General features: G+C 39.9%; 3 protein-coding genes across 3 annotated transcripts in view; 2 read left to right on the top strand and 1 right to left on the bottom strand.

Annotated features, from left to right (window-relative positions):
* The window catches only part of LOC148729892 (uncharacterized), a 116661-nt gene that overhangs the window by 19698 nt on the left and 74345 nt on the right, over positions 1 to 22618 (bottom strand). The gene's annotated exons all lie outside the window — the stretch shown is intronic.
* Positions 407 to 13871, top strand: LOC111332942 (E3 ubiquitin-protein ligase TRIM45). Its single transcript, XM_022938431.2, is given in 3 exon segments — positions 407 to 3522; positions 3525 to 3784; positions 13719 to 13871. Coding segments are annotated over 3 exon segments (2241 nt in total). The 5' UTR covers positions 407 to 1694.
* On the top strand, positions 16483 to 20939 carry LOC111321455 (uncharacterized). Its single transcript, XM_088761737.1, is given in 4 exon segments — positions 16483 to 16673; positions 17351 to 17589; positions 18238 to 20246; positions 20877 to 20939. Coding segments are annotated over 4 exon segments (2502 nt in total).

Below are 22618 nucleotides of genomic sequence, written 5' to 3' on the forward strand. Positions count from 1 at the left end.
AGCGTTTGCTTAATTGCTTTACTGATGCTTTTGTTTTGCTGTTTGTTTTTACTTCGCCATCTTGGCTTTTTGTCATGATGCTTTGATTTGATTCAATGAAACACGACCCACAATATGCCACAGATTTTCCTACATTCCACCCAGGAGTGCCCTTTTCGTTTTCAATAACCAAACACCTCATGCAAAAGTAATTACCGCACGTCAAACAACTAAATTATGTCTTTGCAGAGCAAGAACTACAAATTCCTTCGTCTCCCACCATTTGTTTTGTGCTGTTTTGGCTTTTTCGCGCATGACATTCTCAGAATTCCTGGTGAGTTGTGGGTAATAAATGAATCATAATAATTTCCTATAATTCATGCATTAAAAACATGTTTGTCTTAAAAACATGTTTGTCTTAAAAACATGTCTGTCTTAAAAACATGTCTGTGAGATGCGACGTTTGAATCAAAAGTCGAATCTTCGACTGTCTCAGTCGCAGATACGGCGTAAGTCGCATTTAATTTAAAACAGTCGAATTTAATTAATTCAAACGTCGAACTTCACATGAATTTAAGGCCACCCAGTTCAAATTTCAAATTTCACATGTGCCGAACTTAACTCCTATTTTAATCGACTAAAATAGTTAAATACGGTATTTGATTCAAACGTCGAATTTAACTCTGTTCGCTGTCAATATCAGTTCCCAGGCGCACTATTAATTTGCTTGACGAAGACGTCTGCTAAGCGTTTGCTTAATTGCTTTACTGATGCTTTTGTTTTGCTGTTTATTTTTGCTTCGGCATCTTGGCTTTCCGTCATGATACTTTGACTTGATTCACGTTCCACCATTTCAGTGAAACACGACCCACAATATGCCCCAGATTTTTCTACATTCCACCCAGGAGTGCCCTCTTCGTTTTCAATAACCGAACACCGCATACAATAGAAATGACCGCACATCTAACAACTATATTATGTATTTGCAAAGCAAGAACTACAAATTCCTTCGTCTCCCACCAGTTTTTTGTGCTGTTTTGGCTTTTTCGCGCATTTCCTATAATTCATGAATTACGTTTGGCACATATGAGATGCGACGTTTGAATCAAAAATCGAACCAAAGTCGAATCTTCGACTGTTTCGGTCGCAGATACGACGTAAGTCGCATTTAATTGAAAACAGTCGAATTTAATTGATTCAAACGTCGCACTTCAGGTGCATTTAACACTCGTATTAAGTTCGGCACATGTGAAATTCGACGTTTGAAACGGGCCTGAGATCACAGTTCCGTTTTCCTCTTGTTCTGATGTACGAAATCTCAAACATGTGTGAAGGGACAGGTGACCAAAAATTCTTAAAACCACCAAAGAGAGCTAAGGAACTCATTCTACAATAAAGACCACCACGTTCTCTTCATCGGTGACTAAAGAGTCAGATCCATGGCTCCACATCTCACGAGAAAAGAATATTTTTATAAGAATTTGTACAAGAATTTTATTCAAGAAATTTAGAGTTAACACTGCAATAGCGTCTAGTTTTTCTTTAAATAACGCTCTTCCAAACACCTAAATTCTCAGAAAACTCGCTTGCCAATTACACCTCTAGGCATCGCATATGATTGGTCAAGATTAATGGCATTTTTGTCGCATGGCAGCGCTGTTTTCTTAGGTGTTTTTGGTACGTGAAGGAGAGGCCTTCCTTACAACCCCTTAATCATGGATATCAAAGCCTTGCTTGACAGTCTCAATGAAGAAGTTTCCTGTTCTGTGTGTTTGACTACATTTACTGATCCAAAACAGCTGCCATGTTTGCACAGCTTCTGTCTTCACTGTTTAGCAGGAATTCAACGAAACAGTGGCCGCCATGATGTCATAACCTGTCCCGAGTGTCGTAAGGAGAGTCAAGTCCCTGAAGGAAATCTTCAACATCTTCCCACCAACTTTCGCATCAACAGTTTACTAGATGTGTTGGCCATAAAGGAGTGCAGTTCTACTGGAGTCAAGTGTGGAAACTGCGACAAAAGAAGAGTGCAAAGTTTCTACTGTTTTCAGTGCTATGCATTCTGGTGTGAAGAGTGTATCACCGCGCATAACTTACTCAAAGCAAATAAATATCACCGAGTTCTGGCGCTGAAAGATTTTGAAGATCAAGACATCAAGGATGCCTTAAAACGACCAGAATTTTGTTCGCGACAAGGCCACGAAAAGAAGGAGCTGGAATACTTCTGTGTGAAGTGTGAAGAAGCCGTTTGTTCGTCATGCGTTGTAACCGCTCACGATGGACATGCCAAGGTACCGCTAGAAGAAGCGGCAAATGAAAAGAAATTGCAAGCCGTGGCAACGATTGAATCCAACAAAGCAAAAGCGCAAAGAATTAGAAACGAAATATCTAAACTAGACGAAACCTGTCAGAACATCGAGGCGAAAGTTGCCAAAATAAAAAGAAGCGCACAACAGTTTGCAGAAAGCATGATCGCTGTTATCGAAGCCAAGAAACAGGAGATCTTCAATGAATCGGATCATGAGGCGCAACAATCCCTGGAACGTTTGCGAATACAAAGGATCGAGATGGAACAGAAAGTCAAAATAATCGAAACAGCAGTCAGAAAATCAGAAACGCTCTTAAAACGAAGCACAGACGCAGAGCTTGCAAAGATAGATAAGACAATGAACACAGTCATGCGGAAAGAAGTCGTTGATGAGCGAGAAGAAATAGACTGTGACTTTGAAACTTTGCGTCGATTTATCTTCGAGGAAAACGAAGCCTTAAAGGCAAAAACAATACATGAAGGGATCGGCCGTGTATTTACCTTTGAGACCAAAACGGTTCAGTCAACTGCTGAAGGAAAAGGACTCACCAAAGTGATTGTTGGAATTGAAGCGAACTTTGTTTTAACAACAAAAAATGCCAAAGGACAACAATGTTACGAAAAGCGCGACCGAGTAACTGTACAACTAAAAACTCAGCAAGGCCATGACTGTGCGACAGAAGTGCGAGTGAAAGATAACTACGACGGCAGCTACAAAGTCAGCTATTTTGCCAAAGAAACCGGAAGATGCCTAACAGAAGTCAAAGTGAACGAAGAAGAAGTTCGAGGCAGTCCTTTCTCGGTCCAAGTTTCACCCAGACAGTTCAGACCCGTGTTATGTTTTGGACAACAAGGCTCATCTCCTGGAACGTTTAGCGGTCCCAGGGGAGTGGCGGTGAATGAACAGGATGAAATTGCAGTGACTGAGGTGAATAACAACAGGGTTCAGGTATTCAGTAGCGATGGAACTTACTTAAGATCTATTGGTAGCAAAGGTAATATGCAGGGAAAGTTTAACTGTCCTGCTGGGATAGCTTTTGATAAAAACAATAACATTATAGTGGCGGACAATGGTAACCACCGTGTTCAATTGTTCAGTGAGAAGGGTGAGTACCTGAGCCAGTTTGCTGGTATAGGAAATCTTGATCATCAGCCGCTCGATCCTCAAGGCTTATCTGTAGAGAGCGACGGAAATATAATCATCGCTGATTCAGGTGACAAATTAATCAAGATCTTTCTCCTGAAGGCTGTTATTTAGGTAAATTTGGGGGTGAGGGTTCTTTAACCTCTCCCTTTCACTGTATACAGTATGAAACATATCTCATAGTGTCAGACGCAGGTGAACATTGTATCAAAGTGTTTAATAGAAATGGTTCTTTTTTGTACAAATTTGGAAAGAAGGGGGAGGGGGATGGGGAGTTCAATTTCCCTTGTTGTTTGTCAGTTAACAAGGCAGGACACCTGATGGTCTGTGATGCAATTAACCACAGAGTTCAGGTATTTGATCTTGGTGGAAAGTTTATAACAAAATTTGGATCAGAAGGAGAGAATATAGGAGAATTTGATCGTCCTGCCTCTACTGCAGTGCTCAGCGATGGTTGAATAGTTGTGTCTGACTTTGGCTACGATTGCATTCAGATATTTGAATAGACTCATCATTATACCTTACAAGATTTGAAACATAAAACTACTGTGGAAAAGTGATGTATATTTTCGGCAAGAATCTTCTGAATGGTCAGTGGAACTACAAAACAACCAATCACATCACAAATTTCAGAGATTGCTCATTAAAGCCCTTTAACTTCCAAGATCTGATTGGTCAATTCTCCCCTTGGCTGTTACACATTTCTTTGTGAATTAGTTTCGAGTATTTGGTGTTCGATCAAGATAATAACTTCTACCTGATAAGTTTGAGTATTCTCATTACCTGTTTGCTGGGTCATGTATGGATATCATAGGGAGAAGTTACAGGTTAATCACTTCCGGAAGTTTAAGGGTTACACTAAGTGTGATCTGTCAGTCAGCCTGGTCAATAAGCTCTTTTTGGTTAAGAATTACAAAAGTATTATAGCTTTTGTTTGATATCAAGTCTAATAGGATAAAAAGGGTGCAAATGATACCATCTCCCGGTTAGCTCAATGGATAGAGCGCTGGACTGTTGTGCGGGAGGTCGAGGGTTCGAGCCCCGGCCGGACCAACACTCAGGGTCTTAAGAAGAAGAGATATGCTACCTTTCTGTAATCGAGAAATGGTTAGATACTCTAGTCTTCTCGGATAGGGACGAACAAATGGAGGTCCCGTCTCCTGCAGGGTTAGGGGCAGGAGACGTTAATTTCCCACGCACGAGATTACTGGGGGGGGGGGGATGGGTGGGTAACAGGACCCCCGTTGATACCAGTGTTTACTACACTGAACAGGCTATCCTTTATAAATATAGATGTCTACTCTATTAATTCTGGTACACTGGATTATTACTAATATATAGAGGTATAGCCTCAAATAATATTACATCTTAGGTAAAGCAATTGTGCAGCCATGGTCTTTTGCTTGAATGTTTCTGCCATGCTGAGCAAGGAACCTATTCCTGAGTTAAACCAGCAGAGTGAGTGCACTGTTTTTTGACATATAATTTAGTAAAAAGTTTCTTATTGTATATATAACTATACAATATAAAATTGTAAATAATCAAAAATGTAAAAATACGTCAATAAAATAGTTGTGACTGTTCTTAAACTTTGCTGTATAATAAGTGTTTGATAAAAACAAAGAAGAGTGATTGGAGACTTTCTGACTGATTTTCGAGCGGTTTATTTGGAAAGGTTGTACATCCACCAGCTTAAATATTAAAGCTCAATAAAAAGTTGAACTTGCCGGCCGGAAGTAGAGTGTTTCCCCCCTGACCAATCCAATCGAACTGGAAGTTCTTTCAGCGCACCCTTGACATTTTGTAACGCAACGTGCTAATGCTAAACATCAAATAGTGATTGATAGCCTAGGAGGCTGGCAAGTTAATATACACTTTAAAGCATAAGGGAGATAAGCTGCGAGGTTTGAAACTTTGAAACTGGAGTTCTCATTGCAACTCGAATTGGCGGCTTCGCCACCTTTATTTTCTATTAAGGGTGATGAACAACTTCGAACTGGGCTCATTAACCGAATGATAGTAGATGGAGGACAGATGGATTTACAGTGATGCTCATTTTTTTTGGAAATTTTTCGTATTAATCCCACACCTTAATATTGCGCCGATTTTGAACCTATGGAGTGCGTGGTTTGTTTTGTCATGAAAGCTCCGTTGCAAAGTGTTATGCAATTAGTCGCGTCGTTGTGAGCTCCTTTCTGATGAACCTTTACGCAATACGACTGACATTCACCATTATTCCGAAGAAAAATATTACAAATGTTACAATTTTGACCATCTGTTATCTCTAAGGAATAAATCTCGAATCTCCTTCCTAGATCCCGGTCGCTCTTTAAGATGTCACGCAACACGTCCCTTAATAGAAGCTTTTTTGAGGTGGGGAAAGGGGGGGGGGTTACATTGCGTGACATCCCAAAGAATGGCAGTAAACACGACTTTGTAAGTTGGTTTTGATTATTGCAAAGTCTTAACTGTTGTGCGATTCCTAAGTATACAAATACTACAACATTAAGCGTCAATTTCATGTACAGCGTGGTAAACTACGTGTTCAACAAATGATGTACCAAATGATTTCTTTTAAAAACAATGTGAGTCATATTTTAAAATTATTAAAGACATGAACACAGGGCATGGTTGTAAGACAGCAGTCCTCATTCATTACCGGGGGAAGGGTGGAGGATTTTTAAGGGGGTAGTACGAGGTTTTCAAAGAGAAGGGAAGGGGCCGAAATCAGTTGATGCCAATAGAGTATAAAAGTGGGGACTATAGATAATTTACTACCAATGGGAGGTGATTATTAGAATATTGGACCGGGTAAATTCTATCGCGACACAACCAAAATCCTTCCCAGAGATAAATAATGGTCAGTTTCTTTTATAAAACGCGGCCATGCCCTAAACTCCGTCTCCTTTATAACTTCAAGTCCTGAAAGCATTACATAGTTCGCCGTTACTGATTACTCATTCGGGGAGCAGTTCTACAAAGTACTGAAGCTCCAGGTTGTTTTCCCAATTTTCTGTAAGTAACTTTTTAATGCAACATCTCCATTCTATTTTCATACTGACTTCTTGCCTTGTGAATTAGTTTAGTCTTACTCATTATTTGTTTTCTTCGTTCCCTTTCTTTTTAATTTAAATAAGGACCAGCCAACTCGAAAGCTTTGCTACTTTGGCTATTGCAAATTGTATATATAATTATATATTTTCTACTATTTGTTTTCTATACTTGTTTTTTTTTCCTTGCTATTTTTCTTCTACCTGAATAGTGTGAATAAAAGTGTTGTTTTTGTTGTTGTTGTTGTTGCAGCAGCACTTCTGGGGGTAGTCTGGAGCATACACTTTGTGATCATGACCGTAGACCCAGAAGCGACTTGATTGCTCCTTCCACTAGTGGGCAACTTCAGACACGCGTACTGCTCGCCGTTGTTGACGCTGAAGACAAAGACATATTCATAGCTTATTAGTGGGGCACGTATGCTGGGACGTTAGGAAGAAAGAGCTGTGCAAACCACGCAGAGTGGACGGCAGTCAGAATCTTTTCTTTAAATATTCTACTACTGTTGTTAGCGTATTCTATATGTATTTGCGATTTATTTTGCTGAGATGTGTTACTACTTGTTTACCCAAAGATGGCGGATTAGAGTTATTGATGTGACCTGGTTTAGAAATTATTTGATAAAAGACCCATCTACCTGCATAAGAATGCTCTTGGCCAGCCACTTGGTGCTGTGTTCGTCTACCAGCCTCTTCGAGCCCATATTCACTTGCTGATCAAGAAAGGTCTTGATGGGCCACACCTTAATGAGAATCACAGAGAACATGATTGTAGTTTAGTAAGAAGGAGCAGGTGAAAGAGATAAAGCAGTTTTCAACCTTCAATTGTGTCATGAGTAATCCAGGAATGCATTAATTTTGCTTTACTCTTGTCTGTGATTGGTACAAAAAAATTCGCACTACTCAACCAATCGGATGCAAAACTAAAACCAATCACGACCTGTCCGTCTGCATTTTCCCGCGCTTTAGGCGGTTTGCCTGTTTTTATTTCCTTTGATATCTCTTTGGCTCACCATTCAGGAAGTTTTCTCGTTCTTCAAACTCCCCAAAGCTCACATTTTCCTTTTGCTAACTTTGGTGCTGCATTTACAAATCTGGTCACTTGCGTCTACCAAACAAACAAACAAACCAATGAAAACCAAGAGAGCTCTACACTCACGTTATCCAACCTCTGCCCATGCAGTTAATACACTGCTCCCTCTGCTCCATTCCTTTCACGAGATAAGAACCCTGGCACCTAGAAGAACGCAACTAACAAACAGAAAATATAAGTAAATATATCAATAAATCCACGCTCTCCGGATTTCACGAGAATCGAACCCAGATCTCAAGATGTCACGGGGAATCGAATTCCAGAGCTTTGAATTTCAAAAGGAATCGAGTCTCAGATCTTTGGATTTCAAAAGGATTCGAGTTCCAGAATTTCGGATTTTTCGAGGTCTCCTTGATCTTCGGCTGACTTTCGAGCTCGAATGGTCAAAGAAACGCGAAATGTAAGGCCGGGATTTCGACTTCTAAGTTCTAGAATTCGATTTCTTGAGCTGGACTTGGATATTCTTGGTTTCCTCCGCGTTTGTGAGCAAATAAATAAAATCGTTCTTCATTAAAATAAAAACGAAACGAAAGGTTTTAGCATTAACCTACCCTTCCACATCCACAACACTTGTAACAGCGCTAGTATTCCACAGCCATGCAATCATGACACGGCTGGGAATAAACGGGAAATGAAACAACATGAATACAAGATCAGAGTAAAACCAAACTAATATGATAACGAATTTTCAATGCCGAATAAACTCACCTTGAGGAACTTCTTCTATATTTAACCCTGGGGTATGTTGGCCTAAAGAGTTAAATTCATTAGAGATGGACTTCAAGTTCTCCTGTCAAGCATCACTATTGGCTCCCTATCTTTTGTATTGCTGATCAAGCGCGTGATCAAGATGGCTGGATATTGGTCAAGTTCGTTTTGGGTTTTCATGCACAGCCCGCTTAAAACATGTAATATTTTTCCTTTGTTTTCCTTCCCTTTTACCGCGAATCATCCTAATTCAATTCATCTTTGGAGGAGGGGGGGGGGGGAGGGTGGGGCTAACTATACAATAAGTTGTATTCTTAGCCTTTGCGCCTTAACATCAGCATGTTCTCCTTACATTTCCTAAGGTGCTGACGAGGAGATTTGTTTAACAATCAAGAGCTTCTCTAGTTGGTGATCATTTCCTTAATTCTCCTGACTTTACTGTGTGATTCAGCGTAGATATTTTAAGGAGAAATAAGATATTAGTCACTTTAAGGGGTCAAAAGGTTAAAAAAAAAGGGCCAATGTAACATAACGAAAAAAACATGTACGCACCTTGATGTTGGTGGTGTGAGGAACTCCAATATTGGTTGAAAAGTCATTAAACAACTGAGGGGGTTGGGCAGAAATGCTCCATGGGGGTAGGGGTGGTCCATTAACAGGGCTGTCTATTGGCTGACCGACAATTCAAAGATTTGATTCATTTATTCATTTATTTGCGTAATTCAGACAGGCTTGCCCAGTCTAGCATTCAAGCTGGTTTGAATGGGGTGCCTGTGTAACAAGGCCAGAAGCTGGATTTCAAGGAGGAGTATCTCTGTATCTCTGCCATCTGGAACAATTTCCAGAAGAGCATGCAACAATAATTCTACATGTAAAAAGGAGAGTTATTGAAACTAAAAAAATTATACGCCGGTAATAGGACTATAATGATATTACTAAGTTAGACAGTACCTAGTTGAGGTTCAAATTTTCACTCAGTCTTTTGCAATTCACAGAGGCTTCCCAGAGAGTACTGCAATAGTAAAATTCATGAAAAGAAACTTGAAAAAAATGCAACATATCTATATCAGTATGTGAATGATAATGTTAATCTTTTTATTGATTTCTTCTTGAGGAAAAAAAAAGCAAAATTAAGATTTATCCTCTAACTCCCACGATTTGATTGAACTCTGGGCAACTGAGAATAAATAATAAATAATTAGATCATAATAATTAATCTTATCTATTATATATATCTTATTAACCAAGCGCGAGGGCCGTACTGGGAGAATATCGGCCCAAGGTCTTGACAGTACGGACCGAGCGCAGCAAGGTCTGTTCAAAAAAGATCGAGGGCCGATATTCTTCCAGTACGGTCCCGAGCAAGCTTGGTTAATAAGAGATTTATTATACGACCGAAGTTCAAAGGGACACAAGTGCGGTATCATTCGGGACCATTCGGGACAGTGCCCGGTCCAATACTGAGAGAATATTAACTGGCAATAGAGCATTTTGATTGGTTGATTTTAGTTATTGGCCCTCTGACTGCCCGAGTCGTGTAATAATATTATTTATTAAATATTATGATAATAATTACCCTCATTTACTATAATGAGTGGGGAGGAGAACTTGAACCCAGGACCACTAGAATACAAGTCCAGGGCCCTGAGCACCACTCTGCCACACCGCCTCCTTCAAAACTAAAGCTGTCACAATGTTAGGTTTTGTAAATGAAAGAAAAAATCTGTGGAATAAATAGTAGAGAAAGGCCACCCATCACTTACTTGAACAGAATAAACCAAATAAAAAAACACAGTAAAAATAATTGTGGATTAAATTAGGGTGAAAATAGAACATCACTTACTCTACTTCAACATTGTATTCCTTATGTTGCTTTCTGTTCAGATTGTATTCCTCTGGTAGAATTGAATTTCCAGCCTGTGCAAGAATTCCAAGGGGCAAGTTAGAAGAGTGCAAATCAAATTTATTCAGCGCTGTTATAAAACTACAGTCCAGGTTATATTGTAGACTGGATAGTCAGAACAAAATAAAGATGATAAATGAAACCAATGTTTGATGCACTCAGCAACATTCATTCAGCAACTTAGCCCTTCACACCCTAACATCAGTATGCATATTAGATACAATGAATATATGAATTTCATATATTTTGAACTGCGGTATTAAATACGTATGATGCACGATCCTTCGCAGTAGATAGCGCTATTTATGCAATAGCGAAAATCAGACCTGGAAAAAATCAGGCCTGTACGGGATTCGAACCACTGACTTCTGCGATACTAGTGCAGCGCTCTACGCGGTTCAAAATATATGAACTTCATATATTCATTGTATCTGATTTATCATCACGGGTTTATTACGAATCAACTTAACAGTCTGCTCCCAGTTGGCTTGTTAGCTCAATTGGTAGAGCGCTGCACTAGTATCGCAGAGGTCAGTGGTTCGAGTCCCGTACAGGTCTGATTTTTTTCAGGTCTGATTTTCGCTATTGCATAAATAGCGCTATCTACTGCGAAGGATCGTGCATCATACGTAGTATGCATATTCTCCATACTGTTCTTCATACATTTCCTAAGGTGCTGATAAGGAGAATTTGTTGAACAATCAAGCTAGAGATTCTTTAGCTGATGATCATTTTCCTTATTCTTGAGACCTTAATGCGTGATTCAGGGGGGGGGGGGACAGTGTAAGGAAAAATTAGATGTTAGTCACTCTTAGCGATGAAAGAGTAAATAATCCACACTTTTTGTCAAGGCTAATATATAGATTTAGCCAAGCCTTAAAGCGGAGCTCCCAAGTTCGTAATATTAACCATAATTATGATAACATAAAAGATGTCCATTTGCCAAGACTTGCCTGAGAGACCCTTGCCTTCGTTTTGATAGTCTCCCCTACCTTACCCGTGCAATCTGAAGGCATGTACATATGTAGGTACGCTCGGTCAGTCACGTGAAAACCAAACGATGAGAGGTTGACCATATTCCACAGGTATGGGGCTCTGCCCCACGCGCGCTTTGCGCACTTAGGAGCCCTGCTAAAAAATAAATACCTTTTCTAAACATGTTATATCGAATGTATCATGTTGAGTAATACAGTCAGTTTACTTTCTTTTCAACAAAACTTGCCTATTTCAAACCATCTCCAAGTGCTGTTCCAACAGCCATTTTACGCCACCCAGAAAAGATGTTGTATATGCAGAACACCTACTGAGGCTGTTACGTTCAAAGCAAAATGTTGTGGTAAATTCATTGACCTCATTAATAATCCACTTTTAGTGAAAAATTATCATCACAGAAATAATAGAATTATCACTTTTTATTCTAAGAAAAGAAGTTTTACAAACTGAGTATTGTTCATCTTCATGGCCTCTGTTGAGGAAAAAATGTTGTACATGTCTACGGGCTGTTTCAACTTTGTGTATGTGGGGAAATATTACCTTTTCTTTAACCCTTTAACTTCTATGAGTGACAAAGACAGAATTTCTTACAATATCAATATGATACCAAGCAGACAAGTGACGAGAATAAAGAAAAATGTCAGTTAGGGGATTATTAGTTGATCCAATACCAAATTCTCAAAACTAACATCACGAGAATTATAGCAGACAGTAGACATCTATATTTATACAGGATAGCCTCTTCAGTGCAGTAAACACTGGTATCAACGGGGGTCCTGTTAACCACCCATCCCACCCCAGGGGAGGACATCCATCACACAGTATTCTCGGGCGTGGGAAATTAACGTCTCCTGCCCCTAACCCTGCAGGAGACGGGGCCTCCATTTATTCGTCCCTATCCAAGAAGACTAGAATATCTAACCATTTCTTGTTGTTATATTATAGAAAGGTAGCATATTCTTCTCAATTTTTTTAAGACCCTGAGTGTTGGTCCGGCCGGGGCTCGAACCCTCGACCTCCCGCACAACAGTCCAGCGCTCTATCCATTGAGCTATCTGTCTTATAAATACCATCTGTATGGCAGATGGTGTTGATAATTATGTGGATATTAACATATTTGTGGTAATTTTATACCCAAGGCTCTTTGAAATATGTAAAAAGTCATTCTTAAATTAAAATATGCTTTCATGAATTTATGCCATCCATCTTTATCAAGATGCACATCACTCTGTCTAAAGAACAAAACATGGAGAACTCATTTTATTTCAGAATTGTTACCAAAAGAAGGTATTTTCAGAACATGGCTCGACACTAACTTTTCAACTTACTAGCCAAGTATCTGGCTGCAGGCAATTACATCTTAGAAGTTACAACGGTTTCAGTTTGTTTGCTAACCAAACTGGTTAGTGGATATCGAAAACCACCCACCAAAACTGAATTTCTACTAGTCTGTGGCTAGTGGGCTACCGTTAGTGTCGAGCCCTGCAGAATATTTTTCTTTCATGAAATTATTGAGATTCAATATTTGCTGTGAGTTCTCAGATACCTATATTTTATTGTACTACAAAACCAAAAAATAATTTATAAAAGCAAAACAAGATCCCACAGTCCATTGTTTCATCTCATCATATCTTTTGCCAGAAGAATTATCCAAAAGAATTATCTGGCAGAATCGTCCAACAGAAGAGTCCTGCAAAATTGTCCAGCAGAATTATTCTAATTATGGAGTAAATTTTTTAAAACAAACTTTAGCATTTCAATGATCTGCTAATCTCTTTGTATTCCTTTTCACTGTCTATGTACTCAGGGGGGAGGGGGTGAGGCATGGCATAAGTAATATGGTTTCTATTAGTAATATGATCTATATTGTACCCACCTGACTTCAAATAGTGCTCCTACTCTGTCAACCATTTTCTCCTTCAGATTCACCATTCTGTGTAACTGTATCCCTAAATAAAATAAATACAATGACTGTAATTCTATTCATCAACTATAGAACAAAAATTATTTGTTACTGAACCCTTTAACTGCCATTACTTTTTGGTCAAAGCAATCAGAGTTATCCTCAGCTCCAGGACCTCCTTCTGAGGACCCGTAAAACGGTCACATTTAAAAGCAAACATTAAGTGTTTGATTATTTATTTATTTATATACTATAATTCACAAAGGTTTCCCATCACTGCGAATTTGCATATGAAAAACAAAACCTACAAGAAAAAAGCGGTGCTATAACGTTACAAGGAGAAATAAGTAAATGCATGAATGATAATAATAATGACAATGATAATAAATATACAAAGTCAGTGGAGGGAACTAAGATAACTTTAACCTTTCCCCTTCACTGCATACAGTATGAAAAATATCACATGGTGTCAGACAGAGATGAACATTGTATGAAAGTGTTTGATAGAAATGGGAATCTTTTGTACAAATTTGGAAAGAAGGGGGAGGGGGAGGGGGAGTTCAATGACCCCCGCTTTTTGTAAGTTAACAAGGCAGGACACCTGATGGTCTGTGATGCAGGTAATCACAGAGTTCAGGTATTTGATCTTAGTGGAAAGTTTATAACAAAATTTGGATCAAAAGGAAAGAATAAAGGAGAATTTGATGTACCTGCCTCTCCTGCAGTGCTCAGCGATGGTCGAATAGTTGTGTCTGACTTTGGTAACAATCGCATTCAGATATTTGAATAGACTCATAATTAAACCCTACAAGATTTGAATTAATTTTATGCTACTTTTAAACATGAAATCGCTTTCGACAAATGATGTATATTCTCGGTAAGAATGTTTTCAATGGTCACTAAAACTACAAAACTACCAATCACATCACAAATTTCAGAGACTGCACATTAATCTAAGTGTGATCTGACAGTCAGCCCGGTCAATAAGTTCTTTTAGGTCAATAACTACACAAGTCTTAAAACTTTTGTCAGATATCAAGTTTTATACGATAACAAGGATACAAAATTCAGTTCTACAAGATTATTAATTATATTTAGAGGTAGAGCTTCAAATAATGTTACATCTAAGATAAAGAAATTGTGCAGCCATAGTTATTTGCTCGAATGTTTCCACCATACTAAGTTGGGAACCTATTCTTAAGTTAAACCAGCAGAGTGAATGGACTGTTTTTTTTTACATTTAATTTAGTACAATTTTCTTATTGCCTATATAACTATGCAATATAAAATTGTAAATAATTCAAATGTAAAAATATGTCAATAAAATAGTTGATTGTTGTTTAACTTTGCTGTATAATACACGAGTGTTTGATGAAAACAAGGAAGAGTGATTCGAAACTTTCTGACCGATTTACGAGCAATATAGTAGGAGAGGCTGCACACTCACCCACTATAATATTAAATCTCAATAAATGGCTAAATTTACTGGCAGAAAGTAGTGTTTCACCCCTGACAGATTCAAGCCAACAGGAAGTTCTTTCAGCGCATACACCCTTGAGGGTTCGGTAGCACAACACGCTGATCCTAAACCTCAAAAGGGGATTGATAGCCTAAGAGGCTGGGAAGTTTATATGCACTTTAAAGCGTTAAGCAGATGAGCCGCGAGGTTTGAAACTTTAAAATCCGCGCTCTGTAGCTCGTATTGACAGCTCCGCCACCTTTATTTTCATCGAGAGTCATGAACCGCTGCCCAGTTAGTCCAATGGATAGTGCGCTGGACTGTTCTGCGAGAGGTCGAGGGTTCCAGCCCTGGTCGCACCAACACTCAAGGTCTTAAAATAATTGAGAAGAATTTGCTACCTTTCTATAACATGAAGAAATGGTAAGACGTTAATTTCCCACACACGAGATTACTGTGTGATGGATGTCCTCCCCTGGGGTGGCATGGTGGGATATGGGATGTGGGATGTGGGAAGGGCCCGCAGTAATTGGCGCAAGCTGTTGTAGTGTCCCTGCCTGTCGGCCAAGCTAAACAAATAAACAACTACCAACTGGGCCCGGTAACCGAACCGAGTGATAGTGGATAGAGGACGGAGGAATATGAGGTGATGCTCATTTTTTTAAGAATTTGTCGTGTTAAATCCTACACTGATACTGCGGTGACTTCAAATCTACGGAGTGCATAGTTTGTTTTTTCATGAAAGCTCCTTTCTACGGCGTTATGAAATTAGTCGCGTTGTTGTGAGTTCCTGTCTGATGAACCTTTATGCAATGTAACTGACCTTCGCCATTATACCGAAGGAAATTTTACCAGTGTTTAAATTTTGACGATCTGTTATTTTACGCTTACCTATTACACAACAATCCCAAAGCAAGCTCGAGTGGACGCTTCGAAAGCTTGTAATGGTATATCTTAAAGTCTATGAATAAAACACTGGCACAGTTTTTACGGCAGTGTGGAATTATGTAATAACAGTAACATAGTGATAAAACCTAATTTTAATTTAAAGGGAGATACATGAAATGCACGGACGGGTTGGGCGAGATGTAGTGTAGCAAAAGAGCTCTGAGCGGTGTGGGGAAAGAATTTGCCTGCGCGTGACTTCCGCTCGGTTCAAGGACAAGATTACTTCGCACCTTTAACGATTGCGTATATTGCCTGAGATGGATGTAGCCTTGAATTCTACTTATTTACAACAAACTTCCAAAGTAAAGCTGTATAAGTTACTAATAACGGTAACCTGACAAATCAAAGAGGTTATGGATTTGCACCAGACATATGCCTAGCATCTAAAGGGCGAGTAATAAGCTGTCTTTGTTTAACAAAAAGAAGACAAAAACAGCAGTTGTACGAACTCAAGAATTCAGAAATCTACGTCAATAGCAATGGAGAGCATATGTGTTTCATCTCTACTATGAAAAACTCTATGAGTTAATATTAAATTTTTTGCTTGTCTAATTGTAAATGTTTTCCGTTTTTGTCTAATATTCCAAGGAACATAATCTCGAGTCTCCTTCCCAGGTCCCAGCCAGTCTTTGGGATGTCACGCATCACGCCCCTTGGTAGAAGCTTGTTTTGGGGAGGGAGCATTGTGTCACATCCCAAAGAATGGCAGCAAACACGACTTTGCAACTTGGTTTTGATTATATACTATTAAGTTTTTACCTGGGGTGCGATTCAGGCTTAGTATACAATTACTATAACGTTGGACGTCAATTTCATGTAGAGCGATGTAAATTAGTTGTAAAACAAATCATGTATCAAATAATTTACTTTTAAAACTATAGGAGTTATATTTTAAAATTATTAAAGATATGAAGTTACCTTGGGTATGATTGTAAGAGAACAGACATCATTTCTCACGGGGGGGAGGGTGTGGAGGATTTTTAGGGGGTAGTGCATGGTGTTCAATGGAACGCAAATGGAGGGGGGTCATAATAATATTTCAGAACACTATAAGGTAGAGTCTCTGGGAGCATTTCCTTTCCTGGATAGTGATACTACCATCGACGGTCTCAAAGCCGAGCCTTCTTCTTATTTGGCTGCCGCTGAAGATGTTGTTGTTCCGGCTGAAGAGAAAAAAGTGGAATGGTAGTGTGGGCACGAGGAGCAACTTCCTCGTTGGGCTTCCGCAGTGAAGCAATTTCTCCTTGTCCAACCATCGTATGCTACGGCAGAAATAGTATTTTCAATACTGAAGGCGTCCATCAATGAGCAACAGAATTATGCTCTTGTTGACTAACTCCAAGCCAGCGTCATGTCGCAGTACAACATGCGCTAAGGACTTCGAGTTTCAACGTTTTGCTTGAAATTAAACAAAGCATTTTCTGAAGCCAAAGTGGCATTATTTTGACAATCGAGCATAATTTAAGCATTTTTTTGGCGTAAAGGGAATTTCTAGGAGCATAAAGTGCCAGCTTTAGTGGCCTAATCGGGAAAGGCTTAATTCGCTGTTACATGTTGCTCATTTGGAAGGCAGCTCTATAAAATACTGCAGCCGCAGCAGCACTTCTAGAGGTAGTCTGAAGCATACATTTTGTAATCGTGACCATAGACCCAGAAGCGACTTGATTACTCCTTCTACTGGTAGGCAACCTCAGACACGGGTACTGCTTGCAATTGTTGACGCTGAAGACAAAGACATGTTCATATTGAATTAGTGGGGCGCGAATATTGGGACGCAAAAGAGAAAGAGCTGTACAAACCACGCAGAATGGACGGCAGCAAGAATCTTTCCTTTGAATGTATTTCCGATTCATTTTGCTAAGGCGGGTTACTACTTGTTTACCCAAAGATGGGAGATTAGACTTATTGATGATGCGACCTGGTTACAAATTATTTGATGAAAGACCCATCTACCTGCATAAGAATGCTCTTAGCAGGCCACTTGGTGGTGTGTTCGTCTACAAGTCTCTTCGAACGTATATTTACTTGCTGGTCAAAAAAGGTCGTGATGGACCACACTTTAATAAGGTAATCACAGAGAACATTGTGAGAACGACAGAAGGTAAAAGAGAAAGAGAAGTTTCCAATTAAGTGTCGAAAGTAATCCAGGATTACAATGGCTCTGCTGTACTTTTATCTCTGATTGGTCCAGAAAACTCATGCCACTCTCTCAACCAATCGTATGGAAAACTTTCGCCAATCATGATTGCACTTTCCCGCGATCTGGTCAGTTTGGTTGTTTCTACTTTGACTCCTCATTGGCTCCATGTGATAATTTCTTTTGTTCTGTAAATATGAATATAAATATGTAAATGCGCCGCACTTGGCTGCACTCTTATCTCTCTGTAGTTAACTTAGCTTGCATTCTTTCCCTTGCCAATCAAACAATTGGCTCATAGCCGCTTAGTAAGACTTCCTAATGGACTGTCTAAGACCTTCTGGCCACGATACCGCGGTAAAAGAGCAGGACGTCTCGTCAAAGATAGAGGAAACGATCGTTACCATCTAATCAGCGTTGCTCAACCACGGGATCCTAACCGTGTTGCGAACTTGATATCAGTCACCATATCCCCCGCAAGCCCAAAAGGAGGTTTTTCGTCGACCTATGTTCCATCTTTTTTGGTCTCAAATGTTATGTCCTTGGCCCCTAAGACCGATGAATTACGCCATGTTGTTCAGAATGCAAATTTGGATTGTATTTGCATCTCAGAATCCTGGCTTCGGAGTTCTATTCATGACAACGTGATTGCTTTAGAGGGGTTTAATATTATTCGCAGGGACAGAGTCGAATCTGAACACGGCGGTGTTTGTATGTACATCAAGGATACGGTCAATTTCACTGTTCTGGCTGAGTTACAAGAGCCATCTTTCGAAATGCTTTGGGTAAAACTTGGGCCGTTCCGTCTCCCAAGGGGTTGTAATTTTATTGTTGTTGGGACGCTTTATCATCCGCCAAGCGCCAGTGACCCAGCAATAATGGAATATTTAATCAAGTGCTTATCAACCATTGAATCGTGCTATCCCAACTGTGGTATTCTGATTGCTGGGTATTTTAATAGATTGCAAATCACAGGCCTCCGTAATAATTTCCAGCTAAAGCAAATAGTCCATTTTCCAACGCGAGGCAAAAGGACACTTGATTTAGTCCTTACTAATATTTCTGAATATTATCAGGATCCCATCGAACGCCCGCCTTTCGGTTTATCTGACCATGCCTCAGTTGAGCTCCAACCGAAAGAGAGAGCACATGTAAAGCAACCCACTATCACTATTAAGACCAGAGATTTGCGCCCCAGTAAGCGCCAAGCAATGGGCACCTATTTGGATGCTGTGGATGTGAACACCTTGACTTGCGCCTTGAAAACGTGCGCCGAAAAGGTCTCGCTCCTGGAACAGATCATAAAAACAGGACTTTATCATATTCTTCCTATTCAATCCCGGAGGGTGCACTCTACTGAGCCCCCTTGAATCACATCTACACTTAAAGATCTTATTCAAGCACGCCAGCGCGCCCTTTCCCGTGGGGACAGTCAACAGTTTCGGGAGCTAAGGAATCGCGTGAATCGCGAACGAAAAGCGTGTCGGGCTAAGTACTTTCAAGAGAAGGGGGAGCACTTGAAGGAGTGTAGGCCGTCCGCGTGGTGGGATGAAATCAAAAAGCTTAGCGGTTCTGCTCCGGCTTTCACGGAGAGATCTTACGTCACGAAGTCCCTGCAACACCTGTATGGGCCCTCAGATGACATCTCTCTTGCAAACACCATCAATAAGGCCTTTCTCTCGCCTATGCAGTGTTTCTCTCCGCTCCCTGCTGATTTTGTCATAATACCCTCTAACCGTGCAACCCAACAACCTGCGCTTGTTGTATCAAACGAGTCGTTTTATAAGAAATTGACGAAACTGAACAGAAGCAAAGCGCATGGTCCTGATGGCATCCCAGGGTGGGTGTTAAAAGAAAATGCAGATTTACTGGCTGCGCCGATAGCAGATACTCTCAATTTATCTTATCGCGAAGGTCGTCTCCCTCATTCATGGAAAGAAGCGGATGTCGTGCCGGTGCCCAAGCAAAGACCTGTGCAGGACATAAACAAACACCTTCGACCCATCTCCCTGACTCCAATCTTGTCAAAGATAGCGGAGGAGTACGTTGTCGACACTTATGTTAAGCCCGCTCTCCTCTCAAAGATCGACGCACAGCAATTTGGAACGGTGCCTAAATCCAGCGCCACGCATGCATTAATTAGTATGATTCACTCTTGGGCGAAGTCAACGAATGGAAATGGATCGACTACGAGAGTTGTACTCTTTGACTTCCGGAAGGCATTTGATCTGATTGACCATCATGTTCTGGCGCGGAAGCTTTCCTCCTACGATATTCCAAGGTCGATTTTGTGCTGGATCATGGACTTTTTAACGAACCGTAAGCAAAGGATATTACTGAGCCGCGATTGCTTCTCGGAGTGGGAAGCTGTTCCTGCAGGGGTGCCACAGGGGACGAAATTGGGCTCCTGGCTGTTCCTTATCATGATAAATAATCTTTCTGTAGCAGACACAATTATTTGGAAATACGTTGATGACACCACTCTTGTCGAATCAGGATTGAAGGATGAGTCTAGCTATATGCAATTACGTGTAAATGAACTTGTAAGACAGTCAGAAGTTGATGGTTTCCAATTCAATGAGTCTAAATGTAAAGAACTGAGAATATCATTCTCAGATCAGGTAGTCTGTTTGATCATATTACTATCAATGACAAGCAAATCGAAATTGTATCATCCGCAAGGTTGTTAGGGGTGATAGTCTCGGACAGCCTCAGGTGGAACGCACATGTAGAATCTATAGGCAAAAAGGCTGCGAAGCGTCTGTACTTCCTAAAACAGCTAAAGCGCGCTAAAGTTCCATCTGAGGATATGCTACTTTTCTATACAACATGTATACGCCCTGTATTAGAATATGCGTGCCCAGTTCTTCATCATTCTTTGCCGCAATATCTGTCTAATGAAATGGAAAGGTTGCAAAAACGCGCGTTGCGGATGATTCAACCTGACTCATCTTACGATGAGGCTCTAGTAGCTCTTGACATTGCGTCACTGTACGAGAGGAGGGAGATCTTATGTGATGCTTTATTTGATCAGATTGTAAGGGACGAAAACCACAAGCTCCATGATCTGCTGCCTCCACGCAACGAGTCCACGTATCGCACCCGCAGCCAGAGATACCTCAAGCTACTGATTTGTAAGACAAATAGGTTCAAAAACACATTTATCATGGCGAACAGTTTTAATTATTAGTAGTTATCTTAATTATTTGTATTTTGGTTTTTGATACTTCTCTTATTGTATTTTATTGTAGATTACACTTTGCGGCTTTCATTGTAGTTATCTCAGAGTAAGAGATAATTTATTCCTATCGTAAAGTAAGCCGGCCCAGGGGCTGCAATGATTTTACTTCCTAATAAAGCTATCTATCTATCTGATTGCCCAATGTAATTAAGCTGATAAGTCTATGAACTAGCCTCATTCTAAACCAATCAGAAGCATTTAGGCTATTTCCGAATTTCTTTTAGACTCTTTATCAATTGCAAAACGAGGCCTGGTGCTCAACCATTCGTATAAAACTGAGTTTAATTTGCATCTGAATGAAAACTATTGAACACCTGAAAGAATGAACACCAGGAATAGCTTTGATAAAGAGACCAAAGCTAATTTGGAAATGGGCTATTTAAACTGGACTCGGATGTGTTTGGTTTCCTCCGCGTTCGTGACCGAACAAACAACATTGTCCTTCATTATGGCAGTAAAGATTTTAGCATTAACGTACCCTTCCACGTCCACAACACTTGTAAATGCGCTTGTATCCCACAGCCATGCAATCATGACACGGCTGGGAATGAAAGTGAAATGAAATAACACGAGTGCAAAATCAGAGTAAAACCAAACTCATCTAATGACAAAATGGCCATGCTGAATAAACTCACATTTGTAAACCCCTCCTATATTTGACCCTGGGGGCATGTTGGCCTAAAGAGTTAAATTCATAAGAGATGGGACTTCAAGTTCTGCAGTCAAGCATCGGTATTGGCTCCCTATTTATTGCAATTCCATAGTAACAGCCGACCCAACGACATATCGATTACATTTCGAATCGCTTCGCATTTATCGCTACAAAACATATTCTCGGCTTAACTTACTGTTTATTGGAGTCCTGTAAATCAATTTGAAATAAAATTTGAAAAGCTGCACAAGAAATCAAACAGAAAAGGACAGCCTGAGGCGAACAAATTCGAATTTCAAGACCACGCGGTTGATGGTGACGATTTCGCAATGGCATTACTAGACTTCTTTCTTCGATTCTCCACTCTCATTTTCTAGCAACTGGTCCAAAACGCTTTCTTATCCCCTTTCCATCCCAATACTCGGCCTGAATGGGGATGCAGGCCAAGGAAAAAAGTGAACGTCCAAACGCAAAACAATGTAACATCAAGCGCCTCGTTCAGAGACCATGATCTTAAAATTGGTGATTTTTTTGGCTGATTTTACATGCCGATGCTTTATTAGTGCTTTTTTGAATTACAGCCTGTTTGATGGTGATTTTTTTTAAACAAGTAATAGTCGACCCTATGCTATGCCAATGTTTAACTAAACTTTTCGGCAAATGAACTCTGGTACAACTGATCAGTCAGTAACTCAAGTGGCAAATTTTATTTTTCCTTAACAAACTTGCTGTCAGAACTAAAGTTTCTGTATTTTCTCCTCATGATCACGCGTCTATTACAGTCAGCGGTACATCGCTCGATAAGTTATTTACTCCGGTAACGCAAGTAATCCTAACAGTAAATATTTGCCATCTTGGTTAATTACAATAAAAATTATTCAACAGTCAAAACAAGTTTTGGTGACGGTCTTACGGTTGAGTGCTATATTGATAGGTTATAATTAAATCAAAGGATGATATTTCCATACTTGCTCAGCTAGTTTAAGTTGTACGGCTTCTCAATTCCATTTTGACAAAATGAAGTTTACCTTCATTAATACACCAATTAAAAGGAAGAAATTGATCACAAGAAGATGAAATAAATCATGTTTTGACCAGTT

This window comes from Stylophora pistillata, chromosome 5 (assembly GCF_964205215.1).
Source record: "Stylophora pistillata chromosome 5, jaStyPist1.2, whole genome shotgun sequence".
Taxonomy (NCBI): Eukaryota; Metazoa; Cnidaria; class Anthozoa; order Scleractinia; family Pocilloporidae; genus Stylophora; species Stylophora pistillata.